At 41.0% G+C, this 26,634-nt stretch overlaps 1 protein-coding gene across 1 annotated transcript; it reads right to left on the bottom strand.

Moving 5' to 3' along the window:
* Positions 1–568: 568 nt before the first annotated feature.
* Positions 569–22,498, bottom strand: LOC109204267 (integrin alpha-10-like). The gene is made up of 7 exons (XM_025911826.1): positions 21,599–22,498; positions 4,717–4,828; positions 4,479–4,588; positions 4,300–4,388; positions 1,648–1,762; positions 1,418–1,545; positions 569–739 (listed from the first exon to the last, which is right to left on the bottom strand). The coding sequence occupies exons 1-7, from the start codon at positions 21,648–21,650 to the stop codon at positions 587–589; spliced, it is 759 nt and encodes a 252-aa protein (XP_025767611.1). The 5' UTR covers positions 21,651–22,498; the 3' UTR covers positions 569–586.
* Between the last annotated feature and the right edge of the window lie 4,136 nt (positions 22,499–26,634).

The raw sequence follows: 26,634 nt of genomic DNA, 5'->3' as shown, positions 1-26,634 counted from the left end.
TCTGTGCTATAGAGGTGGTTTACTTCTTACAATCGTCATGCTAACTTATGCTGTGAGGCTAAGCCCTGCCACTGCAGGTCAAGTTCCACATTAGAGATCAGCAGGTATGAAATCTCTGCCTGATGGATGGAATTTTACTTTAGTGGCAAAAATGATCACCTCCATCCTAATAAACTAACAAAACCCAAACAGAAGCTCTGTGTCATCACAGAGCCATTTAGATGTTCAAAGTTAACTTAGCATTCTTGAAAGAAAAACAAAAATCTGCTATTTATTTTCTTTTAAATGAATGTATACTTTGATTTTTAAATGAAAATACATTGGCCCTTGTATGTAATATAATATGCAATGTTTCTTACAAATAAATACTGTTAAATGAAAAAAAAGAAAAAAAAGAAAGGAAATTAGAGAAGAAGAAAACAGATCTGATTGCCATTATAACTGAAAATTATGCAGCGATCTATTTATAAACACCAAATATTGTTACAAACAAAAACCAAAGCGTCACATAGATTCCAGTTAACCTGCCAAATCTACAGCATGCTTTAGAATGAGAAAAATCCTCCCTGATTAGTAACTGCCGTGCCTACCAGGCTGTTTCGATAGCATATGCCGTGCGCGTCTCCCGTCCCTCCTGTCGGCTGATGTTCTTGGCGGCCTCCACTACCTCCTGTGTGGTCTGGTAGTCCTTCAGAGACCACTCGTGAATAGCTACCTCACCATACTGCAGAATACCAACCTAAATATGCACACACGAGGGCAAACACACACGTACAGAAACACACAAGCATTTAACAATGCCACATGTTATTGGTTGTGCCGGCACATAATTGTGGAAAGCAACATCTGAGACTTTTGTTTCTGGGTTGAACTATCTCCTTAAGTACCAGTCCTGTTCTTAAAGCAAACAGTGCACTTGGGGGATTTCTGAATTCATTCAAAAACCAGAGGTATTTCCTCTTCACCTCACATTGCCTGCTACCCCCTACCCCCCACCTCCCCTTTTCATAACTCAGTTCTCCTTTCACTCTTCTAGTTGCTTAGCTTTGAATAATGTCACTAGAAACCTCACTTTCCCTCCCCAACTCATGCAGACACACACACACACACACACACACACACACCATCACCAAAACCCCCAGCTCCCATTCCCCTTCAACCTCAAGTGAGCTGGGCTCATGTCCCTTTACATTACTCCAACTATTCTTCTGGACATATTTGCCAAACTGGTTCCTAATACGTCCCTGTCAGCATGTTTTCATTCAAGGGACTAGCTTGTCTTACTGCTCTGGGCTGCAGCTAAGGGGTTCCAGATATTTAAGTGGGAGACTCACTCAAATTTAAACCCACAAGTTTCCATTACTAATGTAAATAATATTTATCGGCTGTGCAAATACACACTGAATTGGAGTTTTACCTGCATCTGGTCTGAGCTGATGTGGAACTTGCTGAGGATGTTACTGAGGAAGTTTTGGACCTCGTACCAGGGGTAGATGCTGTTGGAGCCATCCAGCACGATCACAATGTCCATGTACGTCGAGCACCCTGCCAGATATGGACGTTTAGAAATGTTTGGTTGGTTGAAGCAGGCCTGCAACATGCTTCTTTTTTTGGTGTTTGTGTGTGTGTTTGTGGAAGTGTAGTTACTTTGCGCTGTTGGAGCGATAGTCTCTCTTGGTTCTAGGTCATCGCTGACAGAGGCACAGATGCCAGTGCTGAACATAGATGTACCACATTCTTGTGACCACAGTGGAGCACATGCCTGCAAAACAGATCCGCAAACACACACACACACACACACACACACACACACACGCACACACACACACACACACACACACACACACACACACACACACACACACAAGCATCTGTTTTACAGGTGAATTTCACAAGTAACTGTAATTAATTTGAGCAGAGTTTATTCTTTTTCACTGTTTGTTTTACGCACACAAGATGTGTATCAAAGAGTTTAAAACATGGAAATGCGCACACAAACATACCCACAAACACACAAAGAAACGCACAAAACTAAAACAATTAAATCAGGGCAGATAGGGAACAAAAAGAAAACAAGTCACAAGAGGGAATAAGTCATGGAAAAACTACAATAGTGTGGTTTGGAGGACAGGAGAAGGAGGGAGAGGGAGACTATTGTTGACATGCTGGCAGTCACAGTTGTCATGAGCGGTTTCACAGAGCTGGAGCACAAGACCAGTATGAGCGATTTAAACTTGATTGTGCTAAATGTAGGGAGGGTGAGTAAGGAGGTTGGGGAGGGGGCACCCTATAAAAAATATTTCTGCCTTCAAAGCGCGCCGTTTATTTGGTTTTCCATACTAAGAGGAAAGAACAGGGGCGAGTGCAGAGACAAGAGATAAAAGAAAGGCTAGCAGAAAGACAAAAGAAGGAGACTGAAAGTGGGGTGAAGTGGGGGTAGAATGAGAGAAAGAGAAACATCCTGGTTTTTCCTGCCCTGTCATTATGGAAGGGTTTCTCCTCAGGCATACAGACAGGCAGAGAAGAAAGGATGGAGAGAGGGATGGGAGGAAACGACGGAGGGAGAAGATGGAGAAAAGCGAAAGAGGTGCTATGGCTTTTGGTAGGTCTGTCATTAACAAAGGGCCGGAGACGCATTCCGATCCTGTTATAGACCTGACCGCTGGGGTTAAGATAAACACACACACATGCACACATGCCCGCACACATGCCTGTGCACACACGCACACAAAAAACTCGCCTAAGCTGGCGAGTGTTTTTTGAACTGTACACGACTCCACGCCCGAAGAAGCAGTAAAAAACCTGGCAGACACCAAAACACGCAAGCACACTTGCCCGACATACACACAGAGTTACACAAAGAAGGCATGTAACACAAACTGCTGTCTCCTTGCTAAGGCAATAAGTGTGTGGGTCTGCAAGCCAGAAGCCTCAGAAGTGGAGAAATTAGGATAAATGAGTGAGTAAGATTTCAAGAAGTTTGTCTAAAAGCTAAAGTCTTAAACCTAAACTCGAGTTAGATTCTGTCCATAAACTTTGCTTTGCACTCGACTTCATCAGCTTGACTTTGAATCATTCATGTCTGGTTATTGTGTCAGTAACTACAAGCTCTGTAAGTTCTCACATTGATTAGAGCTGTGGTAAAAAGAAAATACACCCTCCTTAAATTCTAAGGTTTTACCTATCAGGACATAAAACAAATGATGTGGTCCTCACGAGGTTCGAAAAACTATTTAAATACAACCTGCGTTGTCAGCCATCACACTGACATACTATAGTTATTGACTATTGACCAGTGGCTCCAAAACAAGATCAAATCATGACCTCTCCACCACTGTGCTCGACAGTAGGTATGAGGTGTTTGTGCTGATATGCTGTGCTTGGTTTTCACCAAACATGGTGCTGAGACTTATGACCAAACAATTCCACTTTGATCTCATCTGTTAAATAGACATTACTCTAGAAGTCTTGTGGTTAGCTACTTTACTGTGTAACACGCTAATTGAGGCCTGTACTGTCTGAGATGTGGCTCTTGGGTTTTTTGCAGTTTCTCTGAGCATTGTAGAGTTTGACTTTGAAGAGAATTTTCTGTGACTTGCACTCCTGGGAAGATTGGTAACTGTCTTGAATGTTTTCCACTTGTTTGGAAATGGGTTTAAAACACCTTCCCAGACTGATGGGCAATGGCAAATGCTTCTCTAAGATCCTTGTTGATCTCTTTCCTCTTTCTTCGAATGCTACAGACCACAAGCTGGCCAGTTTTACGCTTTTTCAGCAGTGCTGTAGAACATGGACAGTGCTGATTCACACTCTCAGAAAAACTGAATTATATGTTTGTACGTCTCTCTGTGTGATAATTAAATTATATTTATATAAACTAAAGAGTAATACTCTATGAAAATAGCTGATTGGCAATAATTCTAATAAATGATTTTGAAACTGTGACCATTCAAACCTAAAAGGCTTCACACACTTGAAATTTGAAGGATTTTATATACTGCACTGATAGAATTCTAAATCCATGGACACAAAGATATTTTCATCATGTAGTCAGTCTGTGTCACTATGTAAATGTGCAAATGCATGTCCAAAATTAAAGAAAAGGAAGAGGAGGATCAGTGAACCGCTTGTGGTCAAATCTAAATTCAACTAAAAACACTCGAAGGGAGCGAATTCATCAGAATTCTGTTGAACAAACTCAACCTGGTCTGACCACATCCCTTCAGGCTCCCACCCATCAACCCACTGCCCATGTAGGAAAAATAAAAAGCCCCGTTTTGCAGTGTTGATGCCACATACCAGGAAGCCATCAGGTGAAGTTGGTGTGAGGGTCATTCCCAAGTGAGAATTCCTCAGATTCTTTGAAACGTTCTGGAGAGCCGTCTCACCTGAGCGAGACAAACATCTTAGCATTGAAGTAACAAATCCAAACATGAATTGTATGGAACATATTTTCTTCAACTCATAGTTTCTCTCACCTAGATTCACTTTATTGCAGCTCGAGTTCTTCTCCCGTCCCACGCTGCATTTGTAAACATCTCCTTTCCTGTTGTTGGGCGGCCCGTCCCAGGGAGCACCAACCAGCATCCTTTACAGAGTAATTCATTCATCATCAAAATGTCATCCATCGCCCGCTTTGTGTACATGTTATGACAGTTTATTTAGGACTGTGTGGTTCCATTAGATTATATCTGACTGTCTCCCTCACAGACTTACGATTTCTCTCCATCTGCTTCATGCTGCAAGACGGAGAAGCCGAACAGCGCGTCCTCTGGACCGGTGAAGATGCGCGGGTGCTTTACATCTATGTTGAAACACTGACAAAGCTCTGGAAGACATGACAAAGAACATTTGAAACACTGATGACAAAAAAGACAACAAAACATTGCTCACTTAACTGAATTTTATTCAATTAAATAATGCAACCACAAAAAAATGTGGCATGCTCCAATATTTCAGCGAGGGTAAACACCAAATAAATCAACTGAATCAAGCTGAAACAGAACAAACACTTTAATGGATAACATTAAACCTACAAACAGATAATACTAGTCATCTCATTCAGAGCCCCTTGGGACAAGGCATTGCATGAAATGTTGCAGATCCCAGTTTGATTGAGCATCAACAGGACTGCCGGCTGCCATTATCTGGGTACCAGACACCACAGATCGAATGTTACAGCCCCAGTAAAACTTCTTCTGGCAGGAGGAACCCACTCTACCCTACATTTTCCTGTGTCAGGTGTTATGGCTGAGTGATGTGTATGTAAGTGTGGAAGATGGGATTTTTTTCTCTTAAAGATTCACGTAAAAAATTACAGGGGGAAGCTGTGCATTCAAAGAAAAGTTTGTAGTTCAGATTTTAAATATTAAACTAACCAGTTAGTTAGGTAGTAGATTTGCTTTAGCATACAAACTGTAACTGGGGAAAATGGTGGAATTGTAAAGGTATTAAAACCATAACTTTTAAAGCATCCATCCATCCTCTTCCACTTGGAGCTGTAGCGTATCACTGTTATAGGGTGAGAGGTGGGGTACAGCCTGGGTGCCAATCTGTTGCAGGGCTAACACAATGGACAGGCAGCTATTCATGCTCACTTTCACCTTTTTAGCCAATTTGGAATAATCAGTTACCCTAAAAGCCTGACGTGCATGTTGGACTGTGGGAGAAAGCCGGAGTACCCGGAGAGAACCCCCGCAGACACAAGGAGAACATTCAAACTCCTGGCCTGGATTCAAACCCACAACCTTATCGACATGGTAGTACAAATATAAATCCTTCCATCTACCTCTCCAACTTTTTTATTTATTCATCTATTTTTGCTCTGGAGCATTAAAGTTAATGCACTTACATAAACTTTATTCATAAGCTGTCAAAGGCCAGTGAAAAACTTGGACAACTGCGTGTACTACGTGTAGTTAGAGCTACAGTGAAGAGTAAGATTATTATTTCATGTCTTGGCATTGGAGAAGAGGATTAGAGGGGACAGGGGGTGGGGGTAGGGGGGTGTCAAAAAGATGGATAAACAAAGTGACCAAAGGCCGTCTCTGAGGAAAAAGAGAGTTCAGTCTAAGGGAAAGAGGGAGACGAGAGGGAAGAGAAGAAGCAAAGCAAGGAAGGGTGTGGGTTAGAAAAACTCTTAAATATAGTGAGCTCCCTGTTATGACACACAAGCCTGCCCTTCATACTTACAGGGAGAAGTGAGGGAGACACAGTGAGATGGTAGCTCACCGACTTGTTTACATCTGTATGTAAGCTGAAGCATGTTTGAGCTGGTTGGTGCTGATGATCAGAGCTAAACTAAATGAATAAAGATTTAGGAGTCAAACAGCTTGAAAATAAATAACACAGATGTTTCAGCATCCATTTAACCTGTTTAAAAGGGAAACATTAAAAAAGGTGGAACTGGGTGCAGCAGAAAAACAGACCCCGGACTGTTAATTCATACACATTTATTCCTCATAAGCACCTGACACATAAGTGACCCACAGCTAATCGACTTGCAGTCTGGGGACTCAGGTGTGTTATGCTAGGTGCAGCAAATGTAGATGAGATGAGGAAGAGACCACAGAGCTCATAGCTCACTTCTAACACCACACGCTCACATTGTTTTTCAGTGCCAATAGATGCCAGCATAAAGACTGTGATCTACTTAAATACAGCTACTTATACTTTTTATTAGTCCTTTATTAGTCCTTTATTTACTCTAGGTAAAAAATCTCATTGAGATTAAAAATATCATTTTCAAGAGAGACCTGGCATCATGGCAACAAAAGTCTATACACTGTAGTCTATACACTGTAGTATACACTTAAACTACAGTGTAAACACAATGTCCTGCGATGAAAATGTAAAAACATTTTCAAAGCAAATTATTTAAAATAGAAAGATTGAATCTTGGGATTTTTATACTACCCTGGTTCAAAAAGAGAGAGCACACACATCGTTTTAGGATGCTATTAAATAGCTTAATTAAATAAAGCAAAGAAACCATAGATTAGTAGGAGTGGTTGTCAGCAGATCGGTGTATACGCAGGGTAAGTGTACGAGTGAGTGCAAGCCAACATGGACATAAGAGAGGAGCCCCCACAAAGATCTGGCAGGGGTGCTTTAGAGGGCCCTGAGCCCCAGCTGCTCAGGTATGTTGCATCCCAAACTGGGTCTGCTCCACCCACCAGTTACCCGGAAGAGATGGACAAAGGCAACAAAGAAAACAAGGTCAGCCCTGTGGCCGTCACAGTAGAAGCAGAATTTTGCTGTTGTGAGCAACTTCATGTCTAACTGCAAGTTATATTTGTTTCATTCATAACAGAACAGCCAGTATCATCATTTACTGCGAGTATTGAGCATCCGGCTGTCACATAGTGAGGGAGAAAGGGCAACGGTTACCGTTGAGATGCAGTGGAGGACAGGAAGTCCTGGAGAAGTCAGGAAAAAACTCACAAATGCCTAAATTTGGGTTTAAATGGTGGAAGCCAGGCTTTCTGCACTTTTCTTCATTCAGCCTGTGTTTAGTGGTGACTCGAACAAAATTCTGTCATGGATCCAAATTTTGGTGACTCTTCAGTTACACTGTGCAAGGAGTATTTAAGTTGTAGCTGAGGTAATGCTTTAGTGAGGTTGGTGTATTTTTTGGGTTTCTTTCAACTTGAAATTAGAGCCTGGTCCCTTAACTTGCTATTTTTAAAGCACCCAAGTTAAGCTTCACGTATTGTGCTTTGTGTTGGGTTGATCTGGTTGACTTAATTAATTAATAATTAAATCACGCATTACCAGTCGACGTAATATAACTACGTTGTTCCAGCAGTTCTCTTTTTTCAGTGTACATACAGGTGACGTACGCTGAACGTGACATGTGAAACAAATGCAATTTATCTGAGATTTATCTGACTTTGGCTTCATCTTTTGCATTTCAAGCTACATGTAGCAGATAGCAGGTTATTTTGAAACACCCATAAATAGACTGAGTGTGTAATGGACAATACAAATGAAAGAAAATGTAGTCAAGCAAGCATTTAAGCAGATATATATGTATTTCCTATTTCCACTGAAGTGGTTGAAAGTAGCTTACAGGATATGAGCCAGCTGGTATTTCTTGCCTACACAGTTCCCCATAGATTAAAGAGAGTCATCGTGTATTATTTTCAGTTCAGACTGAGACACACTCTGCAGCTCTCAACAGTCGGTATTTAACTTGTCCCACTTGTGTGTCTACTGTATGTTATTTGTAGGGTGTGTTGGATGTGGTTGCTAAAATGGGCTTTCAGAATGGCTTCGGTTTACTGAGCAGTTTAGCAACATCTACAGTTCCTTCCTAACAGTTCTGTAACTTCTCCAGTACTCCCAGACTGGGAAGCAGACCAAAACACTGGTGGCATGATTATGAAACAGCTGCTTACACACTTGTGTACAGGTACTTTCCCACAACTAAACACAGACAGTTACAATTCTGTGCAAAAGTCTTGCCTCACTCCTCACTTATTTATACTTTGCTTCTAAGGAGCCACAGTTTCCTAAAGTTTTTAAAATGGTCTTGAGGAATATTTCTCCGAGCTTTCTGAAGGTCTTTCAAAGTTTTTCTTTGGACATTGGCTGCTTTTTCACTCATTTTTTGTCAAGTTCTTGTATCTAACAATTTTTCAGAAGAATATTTGTTTGTTTGCTTTTAAAACAATTAACACTGACCTATAAATCATTCAGGTTAACCAAAGGGATAAACCAGTGTTGTCTCAACACGTAACTGACAATTTAGCAAAGCACTCATTTTAAACTGTATCTTTAGACACTTTATTGCAAAGAGTCTGTATTAAAAAGCATTATTTGATTCCATTTTTTTACTTGAATCAATGAAAAATGTAAGATAACCCAGGTGTGACGGGCATAAAATAATATTTTTGTACCGACAAAATGATTCCCAAGTGCTATTAGCTCAAAACGTGTTTTTATGTCAGCGTAGTGTCATAGTGCCACAGCATTATCTTAAAGCCAGCAAAGACACATGACTGAAGCCTCATCAGAGTTGGTCTCAGTTGGAGACACGGCTGAGTTTTACCAAATTACACAAGAAATGGACTGAAAATCAGTGGCAACAGGTCTAATGGAGTGATGATCCAAATCTGAAATTAATGTTAAAACTCTCATCAGTATGTATGGAGAAGGTCAGTAGAGAGGTTGTTGCATGTGCTGCATTTCAGAGAGTAGGGCTGGAGAACTTGAAACTGATAAAATTATGAACACAGAAAAGTACCATCAGATTTTTATCCACCACACATTACCATCTGGAAAGCATCTGATAGACAGAAGCCTCATTTTCCAGAATGAAAATGATCCCAATCACATTGCCAATGCAGTAAAAGCATACCTGGATAGAAAAGCTCACAAAAAAGCACCATGAGTCATGGACTGGCCTCCCCAGAGCCCAGACCTCAACATCAGTGAAGCAGTGTGGGATCATCTTGACGGAAAACAGAACAAAAGCTTTGAATATCCTTCAAGAAGAACTCTTCTTGAAGACTAAAGAAATGACATGAAAGCTGCCCGAGAGAGTTCAGGCTGTGGAAACAATAAAGGTGGTCATATCAAATATTGACCTTCAAACTCATTAGAATTGTACAAACTTCATTTGTGCCTTATACACTGTGTTTCCATGTATTCTCGCACATATTTCAATAAATCACTGCACATATTTCTCAGTTTCCCAGCAAAATATAAAGAAACGATGGGTGAATCAAGACTTTTGCACAGGATTGTACCTCAGCCAAGCCAATCAGATTGGGATTCCACTTGGTTTAGAGAATGAAACTAGATATGTTCAGTGTTTCTTTTCCGTCCCTGCTCTGCTCATGCTTTTCTCACACACTGTAGTTTCTTCTACCTGCTTCTTCACTTTTCTCTACAGATTGTCTTTCTTGTAATATAACTGCATTGTCACACACATTCATTCTGGTTTTATCTACATAGACGTATTCGCCTCACACACCTACAAAGATGGAGGTTTTCAGACACTGCAACAGCAGATATTCTGGTGTAGATTAAGTTATGTCAATAAATTATTACACGCAGAGACTTTTTGTCTGTCACCACTTTCAGTTTGACTTTATTGGTTGTTATTTACCTTGACAACAACTGGCTGAGAAAAGCACATTGATGCAGTGGTTAACCTGTCACCTCACAGTAACAAGGGTCCGGGTTCAAACCTGCTGCCAACTGGTGATTTTGATTTTATCATTTGAATGTTCTTCTTGTAGCTTTCTGGGCTCCCTCCAATGTCCATGAAAGCTAAATTGTTTCTGTTTTCTAAAATGGCCATAAACTACATTAGCCCTGTGATTGATTCTGACCCTATAATAGCCATAAGGGGAAGACAAATGTGGTTGCATAAATACTTCTGACTTGGCCTTTGCAAGCACTTTCCTGCTGAGCTTATAGTCTCACTCTTTTTCTCTTTTTTTAAATAAAAAATTATGGGCATTTTACAAATGTTGGTCATACTATGGTTCACTAAGCAGGTTTCTGTTGATTAAAAGATGGAGGGAAGGCGAGATGAGACAACTCCCCACAAAAAACTGTACCACAAAAAATCCAGAGACTTATACTGGATGTTTCGATGCATGCTCAATCATCCAGGTAGGTAAATCCCCGAAAGTTCATCTGGACGTAGCGTTTTCAGTGGGAGAAACGTTTCGTCTCCTGGATGAGTGACAAAACATTTCTCCCACTGAAAACGCTACGTCCAGATGAACAGAATCAACTTTTGGGGATATACTGGATGTTGGAACAACAGAAGGCCGATTATTGGCCCGTACAAATAAACTTGCGATTTAATTTGATTCAGTGTAGCTCCAAATCACAACAACAGTTGCCTCAAGGTGCTTTACAGCGTAGAGTAACGATCCTACAACATTAGAGAGAAAATCCCAACAGTTAGATGACCAGCTTACACATAATTTTTCCAACTGCACCAAACAACAACCAATTTTTAGATCAACTCATCAATTAGTTCATCATTAAGTATTAATAGCATTGCAGTGATGTTAATAAAATTGAATTATTTTAGCAAAATTAGGTCTTCTAGCTACACATTTACAGTTGTTTGAGTGATATATAAATGATGTAATAAAAAAGTCAACTATTATACTATGTTATTATAAAAGTGTTTATATTTAGTGGTCTATATTGGAAGAACCAGTGAGCCTTGTCTCAAACACTGCCTCACAGAGCTGCTGTCATGGCTATAGACCCTTAAGTCTTGTTTCTGCTGATTTTGCACATTAGCGCAAGCTTCCAGTATTTCTTTATCCAAGCCTCCAGTGACTAAGATGAGCCTCATGCATCTATCCAGTTCTACACAGATGTTTTAACAGGCTTCAGCATTGGGGATCCGCGTAGGCAGCAGTGTAATAATTCTGCAGTCTTTATTTCCCTTGCCAGACAAAGAAAATCCATTTTCCCAGGCTTTTTGCAATTAGCTATTCTTTCAGACTGACACCCACCACCCGTCTTACACACTGTAGTAAACTGTTTCTCTCTTTTCTTGTGACAATGTCACCCACACTCCAACTCCAGATTTCTTCCCACATCAAAGCAGGGATCTGATAGCAGCTCCTGCTACTGATGTTCTCTTTTATCCTCGTGTTTAGCTCATTCTCTCATGAGCCTTAAATTGCTCATTTTATTTATTTTTTGCCCACTATGCTATAAAATGAGCAGACACACACGCACACACGCTATAAATGCACCACAAGGCCCCATCTCCCGTCTCAACCCCTGCAGCTTCCAGAAAACTATACCGTCATTCCCTGTTTTCCCTGTCCTGCCATCCCTCCTCTGGTTGTATTTTCATCTTGGTTTAGATATGACACTTTACCACAAGGTGTCTGACCACCCATTGCCATGACAACTGCCGGCAAACATTTATCAAGCCAAACTAAGTCCAGATTCTCTCAACCACACGCTCAGCTCTGGGCGCTACTGCTGCTTGATGTGAATGGTTGCGATTGTGTAGTACAGTAACTGTATGTGCCCGGTGTGTGCACATGTCGGGCAAAAGGAACGGAACTTAACACTAAGTGTTTGGAGGACTACAGAGACATGCCAGCATTTAGAGCATCAACTAAAGACAATGATGTATATCCCTGTCCTCTTTAATTTACACATCTGACTTACAGCACCTCTGTGAAATGTCCTTGAGCAGAGATGTCTTATTCACAGTCTGTTTCTGTCATCTGTATTAAACTGACTCAGAATGTTCCTCCACTCATTCCCCCTCCTTCACCTCTTCTTACACCCTTTCACAGATTTTCTCTCCATTATCTCCATCGTGTTCTGTTCTCATCTCTGTCACCCTCTCGTGGGGAATGGGGGCGGACGAATAAGAGGGGGAGTAGGAATGAAAGTCAGCGAATTATGGGAGAGTAAAAAAAAACACGCAAGAAGATAGCTGGGAGAATAATAGCAAGAATTTATGAATGAGCGGTGAAACAGAGTGAAATATGCACACACACATGCAAACACACCTGTGTTTGACATCTCAGTAAAAGCATAGCAGAGTGTAACAGACATGAGATGCCTGCTGACCACATCAGGGGAGTTCTGCTGAAGCCATTAACATTACACACATACTCACTCACCTACAGTGGCTTGCAAAAGTATTCGGCCCCCATGAACTTTTCCACATTTTGTCACATTACAGCCACAAACATGAATCAATTTTATTCGAATCCCACGTGAAAGACCAATACAAAGTGGTGTACACGTGAGAAGTGGAACGAAAATCATACATGATTCCAAACATTTTTTACTAATAAATAACTGAAAAGTGGGGTGTGCGTAATTATTCAGCCCCCTGAGTCAATACTTTGTAGAACCACCTTTTGCTGCAATTACAGCTGCCAGTCTTTTAGGGTATGTCTCTACCAGCTTTGCACATCTACAGACTGAAATCCTTGCCCATTCTTCTTTGCAAAACAGCTCCAGCTCAGTCAGATTAGATGGACAGCGTTTGTGAACAGCAGTTTTCAGATCTTGCCACAGATTCTCGATTGGATTTAGATCTGGACTTTGACTGGGCCATTCTAACACATGGATATGTTTTGTTTTAAACCATTCCATTGTTGCCCTGGCTTTATGTTTAGGGTCGTTGTCCTGCTGGAAGGTGAACCTCCGCCCCAGTCTCAAGTCTTTTGCAGACTCCAAGAGGTTTTCTTCCAAGATTGCCCTGTATTTGGCTCCATCCATCTTCCCATCAACTCTGACCAGCTTCCCTGTCCCTGCTGAAGAGAAGCACCCCCAGGGCATGATGCTGCCACCACCATATTTGACAGTGGGGATGGTGTGTTCAGAGTGATGTGCAGTGTTAGTTTTCCGCCACACATAGCATTTTGCATTTTGGCCAAAAAGTTCCATTTTGGTCTCATCTGACCAGAGCACCTTCTTCCACATGTTTGCTGTGTCCGTGTCAAGAGATTTATTCTAAAGACACTTCTTCAGCTAAGAGTCTAAAGGTAGAAACACACAGACGCTGCAGCATTTACTTGTATACAAGGGCGATCACAGAACGCTCACACCAGAGTGGGGGCCCTGCGATGCGCTCTGTTCTTGCACTTGTCTTTATTTATATGCAAAAATAATACAACAGTGAATACGTCTATTCATAGGCAGAGGAAAGTTAGTGCGTAGGGAGTGAAGATAAGAGTGGTTTAGGTGTATGCATGTGTGTTGTGGGATACAGAAAGACGCGGCCTCTCTTCTTGTTAGGGAGTGTCAGATAAGAGTGTCCAGCTCTCCTCTTCCTGGCAGGAGTGAAATAATAACAGCTATTATCGCTGTGAGAAAGAATTTATAAAACAGTCTTGTAGTGGACAACAGTCTAAGTCATCAAAAGGTCAACATACAGTATTCTATCATATGCAAACTTATATCATTAAAAGCTTATACTGACTACCAGTACAATTTTCCATTGACATTCCCTCCTGTTGTCAGTATAACTTTCAAGTGAGATATCAGTATGTAACATCTTGTTGTACAGTTTCTATCACATCATCATTAATCACACAAAGTCTTCATGTTCCAACAGGTCGGAGTCATCATCATCATCATTTGTCACGGCTATGTATGCAGCAACAGTGGAAACAATTATACGGTTAATCATGAGTTTCAGACATGGCAGGATACATGTTACAAAAACACAAAATAAAAGTAAAAATACAAAAAGGGATAAATAGAATAAATAAGAATAAGAATACAAAGGAATTGCAAGTATTTCAAGTATTTCAAGTATTTCGAGTATTGAAGTCTATTTCACCGTTGGTTTTTAACAAAAAGTATTGCACAGTGAAAAGGCAGTAGTAGTCTTTTTAGCAGTCACTTGTATTATTTACATAGTCCTGATTTTGGGCCTGCTGGATCTGTCTCAAGGCATTCAGGGCATCAGTCATGTTTGATGAGTGTACATTGTCTGATGTGTGTGTGTGTCATTTCTCACTCAATCAACAAGTGCACGTCTGTTCAGGTGTGTGTTTCTCTTCATTCTGAGTCAGTGTGTGTAGATGTGTATGTTTGTGTATGTTGGCGTGTTTATCACTTTCCTGTTCTGGTGTTTTGAGTAAACCATGGCCTGAAGCGTGTCCTGGGGTCCTGCCCTCCTCCTTTTCAGTCCGGTTGCGACCATTGCTGCTGCTGCTCATAGTTCAGTCTGTCCTGGTCCTGGCCCCAATTGGGGCAGGCCTTTCTCCAGTGTCCATGCTCACCGCAGGTGAAACCTGCATCTTCTTCTGTGTTTTGTCCATTCTGAGGTGCCTTTTGACCTCAGTTGCTCCTCCTGTCTCTGGCACGCCCTTTCTTCTGCTGCCCGATCATCCGTGTTGGTCCGTCACTGTCCTGTACAGTGTTAATGCAGAGTTGTCAAGGTCAGCATTCTTTTGCTCGGCCTTACTTTTCATTCGGGCTTAATGGGCGTCTCGTCACAGCTCTGTCAGCTGAAGCTGTCTGGAAATCTCCCCCGTGTAGTGAAACGGGCCTTGGATTTAACGCTCTCCGTCTCTGCTGCATGAGATCGCTTTCCTGTAGCACTGTTGACATTTTTAGATTGTTGTTATGGGTCCAGCTGCTGCAGCATTTGGTCAGGGTCAGGGTCAGAGATGGTAGAGGGGAGAGCAGGAGTCCAGGTCAGCTTCGGCTTTCAGGACCGGCAAAGCAGCCTGTAATTAAACATAAAGAGAAAAAACAAAAACAAAACAAAAACAGACGAACAGGAAAATGATGTTGTTTTGGCTGTGTTATTCAGAGAGGGGAGAAACACCGGGCCAGGCCCTGTGTCAGCCTTCTCTCCCCCTTTTTTGTTTTTTCTCACCATATAATCAACTCATAACCCACCAAGTTGACAGGACAACACAGGTAGATATTAAAATTCGTAAGATCACGTTTAAAAGCACAAAAAAGGAATTTTCCTTCCTTCAGTAATCACTTGTATGATTCAATCAGCAGAAAACATCTCACCATTTGACTCTTAACCACTAAATTTGTTGTTTCATCACTGGTTGGTCATACCAGTCTCTTTCTTTTTGAAGTTGTTGTCCTGCAACCCAGAGAGTTTATTTGTTAGTAGTGGATAAACTTCAGCATTTGATAACAAAACTATTAAGTTTTCCCTGTTTTAACACTAATGAGGGATATAGGCGCATGTATAGTGTGTGCTGTAGTGTAAGCTGTTCTTCATTGCATGTATGTGTGTTAGTAGCTTGCATGCAAGGCCTCTGGGACTGTCTCACCCAAAAGAGCATTTTCTCAACAGTTGCCTTTCTTTCGCGTGTATTAAGAAAGGCAAATGTGCTTGAAGCAGTTGTGAGATTATTATGCTGTTATATATTACATTATACCTGTAATCAAAATGAGTGAATCATGATACTGCTGTAGGCCACATCATACTTCTTGTGTAATCAGTATGTAGTTTTAGTTTGCATCACACTTCTTAGTTAAAAGAATTTGAAAATCATTAGATTTATTAGATAGGTTTGTATTATCCTATACTGCTGATTTACTGTGAGTGAGTTACACTGTTTCATGACATTTCATACTGCCGAGTTATGAAGAGAATATTGTATTCAGAGAGTAGGGGTCTCTCTCTCTTTTTTTTCCTCTTTGTGATAGTAAAAAGAACAGAGCACATGCCACGGGAGCGTCACCCCCACCTTTGGTGGAAGCAGAAAAACAGGGAGCCAAGGTCATAACTCAGGCTCACTAAGAGTTAGAAAGAATATGAATACTTAGTTTGTGGCTGTGGCGCATTTTGTATAGCTTCTTTTCTTTGTTTAGTAGCTTTCTGCCTTCACCTGAGAGTGTGCCCTAAGCATGTGACTTCAGGTCTCCATAATTGGAGTTTATTTAAAGATAAATAAGATGATTTCATTTATTGCTCGCAGATCATGCACTAAATGGTATTTTGCAGTATTAGCTGTCTTCACCACTTAAACAAAACATCACTCTTTGTTTTATTATTATTATTATTACTATTATTTTAAATTCTCCTTTCTCAAAAACATAAAATTAAATTGTAGTTGTTCTTGGCTGAGAAACACAAAACCTCCCCTTTTTTCCCTTTTTTCTTTTTCAAAACAAGAAACTAAGTTTTAACTTTTCTGGCTTGTCACCTAAAACAAAACAGACAACCCAGCTCTCAGCTGGCTCTGAACAGAAGTTACAGTACTCATCACTCAAGCAACATTTCAAAAAACAAAAGAAACAAAAACAAAACTTAGCACACTACACAGAGAACAACAACAATACACAACTGAAGATGTTGTTCTTGTTTGTTCTCCTTGAATTTTAGAATAAAGTTATTACATCTGCATCAGTAAATCATATGCCTAATCATTATGTGCCACTGTGATCCACAAGTATGATCACAAATTTATTCATTTTTCAACCCAACAAAACAAAAAACAAAACAAAACAAAAAACAAGTTACTGATGGCTTGAACGCTTTACACACGAGTCAGGATGCAAAAAGGCTGCCGCCAAAGACAAATCAGAAGCGTGAGGGAAAAAAAACAAAAAAAAAAACTGAGCCCACAGACAGCTTCATGTTTGAGCTTTAATAGCTGTTTCCCTCCCTCTGATGTGTTCTTATGTAGCTCCTGCTCTAAAAAATGTGTAACCTGCTCATCAGCTTAGCAGTGACCATATATTTAATTCAGCTTCTCAATTGTGTAGCTTTAGCTGTTGTATACAGGGTTTTTAGTTGTTAGTATAGGTGTGCTCTATATTTCAGCAATGTCTCATCTAGGATGACAGGTTTTCGAGCAGGTCAAGTGCCTCTATGCACTTAAGTAGTTTACATATTTTCTTTATTTTCTTCATTTCATATGTCATTATACTGAATTTGAGCAACCTTAAGCTTGATGCAGATTACTTCTAACAATTATCCACCTCACATCACAACTGACTGAGGTGCCTCTTCATATTAATATTATTTCATTATTGATGTTATTATCTTTTTATATAACAGCAATAGTATATTACAATATTTTATTTATATTTTATTTGTGTCCACCAAGGGCTGAGGGTGAGCTGCAGTCTCACCCTTTCCCAAGCTGGAGACATTTTCCTTTTCACACATTTTCCTTGGCTGAACAATGACACAACCTTAATATACCTTATGCATCTCTCTATTTCATTTAATATGTGTTTGTGTGAGTTATGTATTTTCTTTCATTCTATTCATTCTGGGCATGGTCTCCATCCTAACTATGTTTCATTGTTAATGCCAGTTTACAGGTTGTTATCCTTGCTATCATCAACTTGAATACATTACAGTTAAGTTCTAAAACAATTTAGCCCTTTTTTTTTTTTTTTTAAATTTTACTTTATTCCTCTTGCATTTATATGTATTCAGTTGGGTCTGTTTCCAGTCCTTTTAAAACTTATACTTAGATCTCTAATTTTTTACTTGGTGAGGGATTATTATGTTCTTCCTATTCTGAACTGCTTCTTTGTTTCTTACAGTCACGTACAAAATGTCCCTCTTTTCCACACCTCCAGCATGTAGTACTAAAACCACTGTTTGGTGTGTGTCTAGGCCTGCCTCTACCCCCTGCTCCTGCCCTGTGCATTCCTCTCCCTTTCTTTTGGATTACTCCTGCTCCGGTTTGTTGTTTTTCTAAACATTCCTCATCAGGTGTTAATTTTGCTTGTTTATTCTCCATGTTCAAAGATTTTGCTGGGCCGTCACTGGCACGCTTGACTTCAGAGTGGTTTACTGATACGGCCTTCGACTTCACCCTATAGGTGAAGCGGTACCAGTTTTATGAGATGAAACCCAACCGTTCTCCTTTGTCACCAGTACGTGAGCCTCAGCAAAGAAAACAAATAAAATAGAAGTAGTTCAGCAGCGTATTGTGCTGTAAAATCAACTTACTTCCAGACACATACACACACATAAACATTTGCGCGCTTTTACAATTTGTTACGAAGTAATTACGGCTACCTCTAAAACCTAGGTCTAATTCGGTTCCTTATGGCGATTCCTAACCTATTTTATTTGTCGGTTCATTACGGTGATTCCTAACCTATTTTATTTGTCGGTTCATTACGGCGATTCCTAACCTATTTTATTTGTCGGTTCATTACGGCAATTCCTAACCAAAATAGTGTTTCTCACCCTCAGACGTCTCACTGGTGATTCGGATCGCCAGACTGAATCCCACCGCCGTGGACCAGACTAAAAACACCGGCCTGGACCCGAATTCACACGTCCCAGGGCTTTCGGCCTCGTCTAAGAGGGCTGTGCACAGACTTCGGTGCTGGCTCCACGGCGTCAGGAAACAGTATGCCAGATCCTGGAACAGAGTCACAGATAACAGTTCTGATATTTCTGATCCGGCTCGAAGGACCAAAATAAATGTCAAGAGATTTATTCTAAAGACACTTCTTCAGCTAAGAGTCTAAAGGTAGAAACACACAGACGCTGCAGCATTTACTTGTATACAAGGGCGATCACAGAATGCTCACACCAGAGTGGGGGCCCTGCGATGCGCTCTGTTCTTGCACTTGTCTTTATTTATATGCAAAAATAATACAACAGTGAATACGTCTATTCATAGGCAGAGGAAAGTTAGTGCGTAGGGAGTGAAGATAAGAGTGGTTTAGGTGTATGCATGTGTGTTGTGGGATACAGAAAGACGCGGCCTCTCTTCTTGTTAGGGAGTGTCAGATAAGAGTGTCCAGCTCTCCTCTTCCTGGCAGGAGTGAAATAATAACAGCTATTATCGCTGTGAGAAAGAATTTATAAAACAGTCTTGTAGTGGACAACAGTCTAAGTCATCAAAAGGTCAACATACAGTATTCTATCATATGCAAACTTATATCATTAAAAGCTTATACTGACTACCAGTACAATTTTCCATTGACAGTCCCCCACATGGCTTGTGGCAAACTGCAAACGGGACTTCTTATGGTTTTCTGTTAACAATGGCTTTCTTCTTGCCACTCTTCCATAAAGGCCAACTTCGTGCAGTGCACGACTAATAGTTGTCCTATGGACAGATTCCCCCACCTGAGCTGTAGATCTCTGCAGCTCGTCCAGAGTCACCGTGGGCCTCTTGGCTGCATTTCTGATCAGCGCTCTCCTTGTTCGGCCTGTGAGTTTAGGTGGACGGCCTTGTCTTGGTAGGTTTACAGTTGTGCCATACTCCTTCCATTTCTGAATGATCGCTTGAACAGTGCTCCGTGGGATGTTCAAGGCTTGGGAAATCTTTTTGTAGCCTAAGCCTGCTTTAAATTTCTCAATAACTTTATCCCTGACCTGTCTGGTGTGTTCTTTGGACTTCATGGTGTTGTTGCTCCCAATATTCTCTAGACAACCTCTGAAGCCGTCACAAGGCAGCTGTGGAGCTGTTTTGCAAAGAAGAATTGGCAAGAATTTCAGTCTCTAGATGTGCAAAGCTGGTAGAGCTTTGCACCCCAAAAGACTGGCAGCTGTAATTGCAGCAAAAGGTGGTTCTACAAAGTATTGACTCAGGGGGCTGAATAATTACGCACACCCCACTTTTCAGTTATTTATTAGTAAAAAATGTTTGGAATCATGTATGATTTTCGTTCCACTTCTCACGTGTACACCACTTTGTATTGGTCTTTCACGTGGAATTCCAATAAAATTTATTCATGTTTGTGGCTGTAATGTGACAAAATGTGGAAAAGTTCAAGGGGGCCGAATACTTTTGCAAGCCACTGTACAAGCTCCTGTGTGACACATGCTCAGGCTTACAAACTCACACGCAGGGACGAGCGTAAACACTAAGCTACTGCACGAGTTAAAATAGAGGCTACATGGTTAAAAAGGTGACAAAAACGTCGGCTTGTTCATGCTTTATTGAAACGTGTAATGGAGTGTAATGTGTAAAACCAAACCACAGGCTGCTGGTGTTTCTATGAAGGGTATATGTGCCTGTGAGTGTAAAGCGTGAAACATCCGTACCCGATGCTTTCCTCGTTCATTCCTTGGGGTCTGAACAAGGGTGAAAATGGGCAGCGTGGATAATCACGCCACAAATTGCCACAAATGACCACAAATGGCAACATTTCCTTCTATAGATTAACTTCAGCGACTGTGTGTGTTTTGACACAGGTACAGATTTAACATGCCTTGCAAAACATAATCTCAACGCCTATTGATCTAATTTTGCATCGTGGTTGCATGGCGTAGGGCAGCAGTTAACCACTGCTTATCAGCTGCATCAGTGTGCAGACAACAATGGCCTTTTTCTTCACTTTCTTTCTGGTGGGTGGGAACATCTCAGTTTGTTCTGTGCCACAGCGAATATGAGTACTGAAGGGGAGCTGATGTTCATGCTCCATGAAGAAACACACATGGCACAGGCACCTTATTAGGGGAACTTTAGACATCAAGTCTAAGAGATGGCTGATATGGCCGGCGAGGTCGTGTTACACAGCTGCCAGGGTTTGTATGTGTCAGCTATAAGCGGATATGAACCAGTAACCTTTTGGCTCTGAGTACACATACATCTGATGGTAGCTGAAGGCCTCCAACAAAAATGAAATATGTCCTCAGTTCAAACACATCTGATAGATTTACTAAAGGATCGGACTTTGAACCAAGAACCGGTACTCTTTTGGACTCACGCACAGCTTCCTTTACCTTTGATTTATTTGGCAAATGGATTGTGTCCAGGTGTTTTAAGATGCCTGCTTTCCTTCTTTATGCACAAAATCATCCGAGGAATGTCTTCATGGTCAGTAGTTTACTGTCACACAGTGTTAAGTGGGCCTCAGGGAGGCTGCCACACCATCACTGGCTCATGCTGTCTGTTAAAGTTGAGTGAGGTTAATCACCAGTAAGAGAGTGCTGAGGGAGGGGTAAGGAACTGGGCAGTGGAGAGACACCAGAGCCTTATTTTACACAGAGATGAATATACTTAGATTTGTGTTCACAGCGTTGGGTTAACTGAATGAATAACTTCAAATCTTCGGCAGTTTCACCTTATTTTAAACTGTCCTTCAGTTTTGTTTGGCTTTTTAAAGAAATGTAACAGGTTTTCTTTTTTTTTAAAAAGGTCTGAAATATAGGCTGAGATGTGGCTCTTACCTTTAAGGAGGAGGATAAACTCCAGGCACAACAGGTATTTACGCAGCTCCATTTATGATTCCGAATGAAAGAAGTCTCTCTTTAATGTTTTTTCCCTTTTCCCTCGTGTATTAAGTGGAAATGAGGAGCGTCGTTGCCCACCGCACTCATACACATACACAGACACGCTTGTTTTCAGCTTTTTCTCGTCCCAAGAGATGCGTAAAAGTCGGCCAAACTGTGCCGCGGTGGCATGCCACGTGCGTGAATGGGGTTAAACTTCAGGAGCTATTCGTTTACAAATAATTAAATACTGATTCAAATAGAAAAAACCGAACGAAAACTCTGGCTATGATTTTCTTCTTCTTCTCGTCTTATGTTAAAGTGAGCGAAAACGTCTTAAAAACGTAAAAATGAAAAATCAACTTTATGACGTCTCAGTGACCCATGGCGTGAAAATAACTGCACCTGTCCCATCCAACAAGAGGCTGCAGTTCCGACTCATTAAACCATTACAAATGTGTAACGCCTTCATAAACAGGCAGGCAGCAACTTTATCCCTCCAGACTCCGGAGCGCGTCTTTGAAGCTCAAACTCTCCTCTGACAGAAACTCTGCTCATCAGTCCCAAAGTCTGAGGAGAGCTGTCGTGAGCGGTATCTTTGACAGCACGTTATCCATTATCCACTCCGCTTATTTCCCTTATTTTAGGCTCCCCTGCTTCTCTGTCCATGTAATATGTGCCCCTAGTAACGGATTTCTCTCACGTTGAAATGAAAGAGCGCATTTATCCTCACAGCTCCCCTCCCTCCATCCACCAGACTCCTCTCTGAGCAACTGGTTCACAAACCTCAAACCCACATCTCCCCTTTCTCTCCTCGCACTCGTTTTTCTTTTTCAAACACTCAGCCCGTTTTTCTCTCAAAATCTTGTACACTTTTCTTCTTTTTTATGATTTACGAATAAGGAGTCAAATTTCACCAAACGGTTTTTGGCATCACTTCATAAAGCACCATTTCTATGTGCCTGCAACGGGTCAGAGTCAGTTACTGACTGCAGTTAATACATCATTAATCAATCCTTTTTTTCTTTCAGAAACCGTAAAAGACAAAACAAGTGTCACACTGGCAGGGGGATGTGCTCAAAACTTCCAAATCAAATGTTACTATCGGGGGAATAATGATTTATAGCACTCATCATTTCATAAGACTTAAGAGAGGCTTAGTAAGAGGTGGCTTCTCATTAAAACCAAATTTGGTTTTATGTACCAAGCGCTACTTCTGCTGTGACAGATCAAAGTGTTTGATGAAAAGGTGACATGAATTTGAGTCACATGGAAATGAAACAGAACCAAATGCTCTGAATCGGGAAAAGTCACATTAAATTAGCGAACACAAAAACTGTGGACAATAAACATTACCACAACCATTGGAACAGTTATTCGAGATACTTCTGCTTAATTATTTACGAATTAATGATAAAATGTTTAATTCTGTGCTTTAGAATCAGTGCTGTAAAGTCACCCTTTGTTGAAAATCTTCTATCCTAATGGGCATCACTTCCAGCATGACAAGGGCGCCATCTGCAGGATAACAGATGTCAATGGATGCTTTGATGAGAAAAGAAATGCTGTAAACCATCGGCTATTGTTTTCACCGTCACCTTATCTCAGCCCCAGCAGGCAACAGTAAGAGGTTTTGGGATAACATGTCATAAAAACACCAAATTAAGAGATTCATTTTTCAAGAATGGTGCTCATTCCTTCAGTAGGTTTTCAGAGATTTGGGGAATCCAAAACAAGGAGCACTAATGTTGCTTTTGAGGCTTGTGGTGACTGATTACTTAATGGGGTTTTTCCATCTGTTATCCAACTCACAATGCTACACTAGCATAAAGTGGCCCAAAAGAGTAATCTGAGCATATAATTTCAGCACATGTGTTCTGCCATGCATCACACTGAGGCTTTTGATAACTAACTGATCAAAACTAAGAACACATAAAAATGCAAATTTCACATAAAATCTTGATTATCCAGGTTTACCACATCCTTAAATTTCAGTCATGCAGTGATCATTATTTTGAGCAGTGGTTTGGGCTAACCACCTTCCATGACATTTGGTATCTGTACTGTTGTACTAGTGGCAGGAAAACACATGCAGAACTTATCTTATGTGACATGATGACAATCTCCTGTCCAGGGATGGGTACCACCGGTTCTGACATAAACGGTAGTAACCAGACCGAAAAGCAGCGCACATTTTGGTGCTTTATTTCGGTGCTTTTTTTGCTGAGCTTTGATACACTTTAGATTCTAGCCAATCATTTTACGTTTCCGAGGATAGTAGGCGGGCCCAGGTACGTATGTTCTTTTAGAGCAGAGCTACAGATTAAAAATGCCCAAGGCGAAGTGGTCAAAAGTCTGGCTGTACTTCACAGCAAAAGATGCAAACTCAGCAGCCTGCAACAAGTGCTTTAAGCTGATACTGTGATACTGTCAAAGGAGGTAACACCTCAGATCTGATGAAACACCTGGCGACGCATAGCATTTTTTTTTTAAAAGCCGAGAAATGCGCCGTGTTTGATAGCTTGCCGCGAGACCTCACACCGTGCACATCTACTGCAGGTGTGGTGCCTGTTATCGGACCCGGAGTTAGCAACATCCCCCAAAACCCGAAGAGTAGAGTCCTGGCCCCTAGCCCTGCCAGCGTAGCAGAAATGATGACGGATGATGATGGCAGCAGCAGCTGTTCTCCTCTGCGTGAGTAGCTTAATGTTTCATCTTTCATCTTTAATAAAATGATCAGTGTTGCTGCTTTACCAGGTGTAACAATTAAGTTTAACATCCAGGCATCCATGAAAACAGGATTTATTAAATTTAATAGAGTTAGAAGTTAGCAGGAAGTTAGCTTGCTAGTTTCCACCTAAACATAATACACCATGTTCTGGTGTATTATGACTGAGAGATTTCTGAAAAACTTAAAACTCTGCTATCACTTCCAACATAACTGAAAACAGAAAACTAGACAGCAGTGACTTTTGTAGGGTTACAGAAGTTGGACAAGCTAGTATATAATGATTTGCTACGTGATTGCTAGCGACACAGCTATGTTAGCGTAACATAAACAGTGTAGCTGGAGGATGAACGCTAACTTTTTTCCACTCGATAAAAGTTAACGTGAGGGTTCCTGATGGTTTGAGACAAATGCAGTCGCATGGCAGGATGCTGTAAACGGACCAAACTTAAGTCAAAAGAACAACTGAAATAATCAGGTTTAATTTCTTATGCAGTCCCATTTTTATGTAATACATCAAAGATATATATCAGGGCACAGGGATGTGTGTTTTTCACACCACTTTTTTACTGTATTGATGTCTAATCAAATATTCTTGTGGGCACTGGGCTCCACTGCCTTGTAATTGTTCTCCTATACCAAATAATTTAAAAAGTCCATGTGGGCTCACATGACAGTGAGATATTATGTTTACAGTTTTACTTTATCAGTGTGGTTTCACCTTTGAGGGACTCCATCCTGTAAGAGAGACTCATGTTTGTTGCTTTACACCACCCTATGAGAGTTCAGCTCCAGACTGACTTTCTTATTTACAGTGTTTTTCACAAGAAATAAAATGAAATGTCACCATCAGCTGTTAGATGACTGAGGTACTTGAACAAAGTATAACAGTAAAACTTTGCTTATTTTACTTTTTCATAAATAAATCTGTGAATTTCTTCATTGGCTGGGTGGAAAGAAGACATGCTGTCTGCTGCAGGATGTATAAAGATGAGTGATTTTGTTGAACCCTGTTTTTGACCTTTTGCATAAACAGGTCTCAAAAAGCCAATCGCTGGACTTTACAAAAATAAATTAACAGTCTGCTGTGACTAGTATGTTACTGTAAATAGTCAAACTCCATATAATATCTTCTGCTTCTGCTTTGAGTGTAAAAATATAGCTGTAGTGATAAAAGGCTGCAAATATTATTCTGCTGCTATAACAAATGTCTCTTATTACCACTTGGTGTCGCAGTGTTTCAGTTTTTGTATCTGTATTTCGGCAGACCTGGCAGAGCAGCCTAGTGGTGTGTGTGCACTCTCTAACCTCTCTTCAAAATTGGTATGGTTTCCTTTTAAAGCTAATTGCATAGCTCATCCCGGGCCAGCTTGTCTTCTGGTTGTCAGTACAATGTCTCATGATGGTCAGCTGATGTCAGATTCATATTATGCTGAATTCCTCCTTTCACACTTAAAGGAATGCTGCAGAAGATCTTTTTTTTTCTATCTCTAGCTTTTCCAGGGTCATCATGTGGCGATGGATTTCTGCCAGCGGCAGCACGCAGTGCACTGTGTAACCCACATCAGATTTGTGGGTTGTGCTGCTGCATAAGGTTGGAGGTGTAATTTTCCCTCCCTGCCACTAGGAGGCGAGTATGCCTTGAGATGACTTTCTGTCAGTCAACATTTCCTGTTGTGGAAGCCATTACTCACGAGGCAACCGCCAAATTAGCTGAAAGATCCTGGATCTGAAATCTGTGAAATACGGCCGTGGGAAGCTGCGTCAGCCAGGCGAGCTATCTCACCACGAGTTCCGATTGGTTTTTGACCAGGACTGGATCATTTGAGATCTGAACCCTGTGGGTTCAGTGGCGAGCCAATCCCAAGAGAGTGACTGTAGACGGACCAGAGTACGGTGTGGCCAGCCGTGGGATCCATCTTCAGCGAACCTCAGGACTATAACTACATTCCTTGACACAGATAAGACTAACACTTTAAAATCTACCCGGGTAGTGTTAGAACCAGTGGACAGAAACACCCACACACACACACAAGGAACTCTAATTTCTCTTTTCAAAGAGAAGTGGACTGAGCAACAGGAGCGGAAGCTCTTTAATTGAAACTCTTTGGAGAATTTCCTTAAAGAGGATATTTGGTTTTGATTTTATTTTGGGTCCTTTAATGTGCGTTTGTGCACTGTAGGAAGCCGGCTTTAGACAGGCAGGGTTTGTACACTTTACAACTTTTCAATACAGTTTCTATTTAAATCATATCTTATCTATCAT

This window comes from Oreochromis niloticus, linkage group LG11 (genome assembly GCF_001858045.2).
Source record: "Oreochromis niloticus isolate F11D_XX linkage group LG11, O_niloticus_UMD_NMBU, whole genome shotgun sequence".
Classification (NCBI taxonomy): domain Eukaryota; kingdom Metazoa; phylum Chordata; class Actinopteri; order Cichliformes; family Cichlidae; genus Oreochromis; species Oreochromis niloticus.
Note: the sequence above shows the minus strand (reverse complement) of the source record. Positions and strands in the feature narration are given on the sequence as shown.

What these genes read in the sequence shown, in the direction of transcription:
- LOC109204267 (XM_025911826.1), bottom strand. Translation starts at nt 21,650, where the DNA reads ATGGAGCTGCGTAAATACCTGTTGTGCCTGGAGTTTATCCTCCTCCTT. An exon ending in GAAGCAGATGGAGAGAAATC is followed by an intron (nt 4,589 to 4,716) that starts GTAAGTCTGTGA and finishes TACTCTGTAAAG; the next exon opens with GATGCTGGTTGGTGCTCCCT. An exon ending in CTGCAATAAAGTGAATCTAG is followed by an intron (nt 4,389 to 4,478) that starts GTGAGAGAAACT and finishes TGTCTCGCTCAG; the next exon opens with GTGAGACGGCTCTCCAGAAC.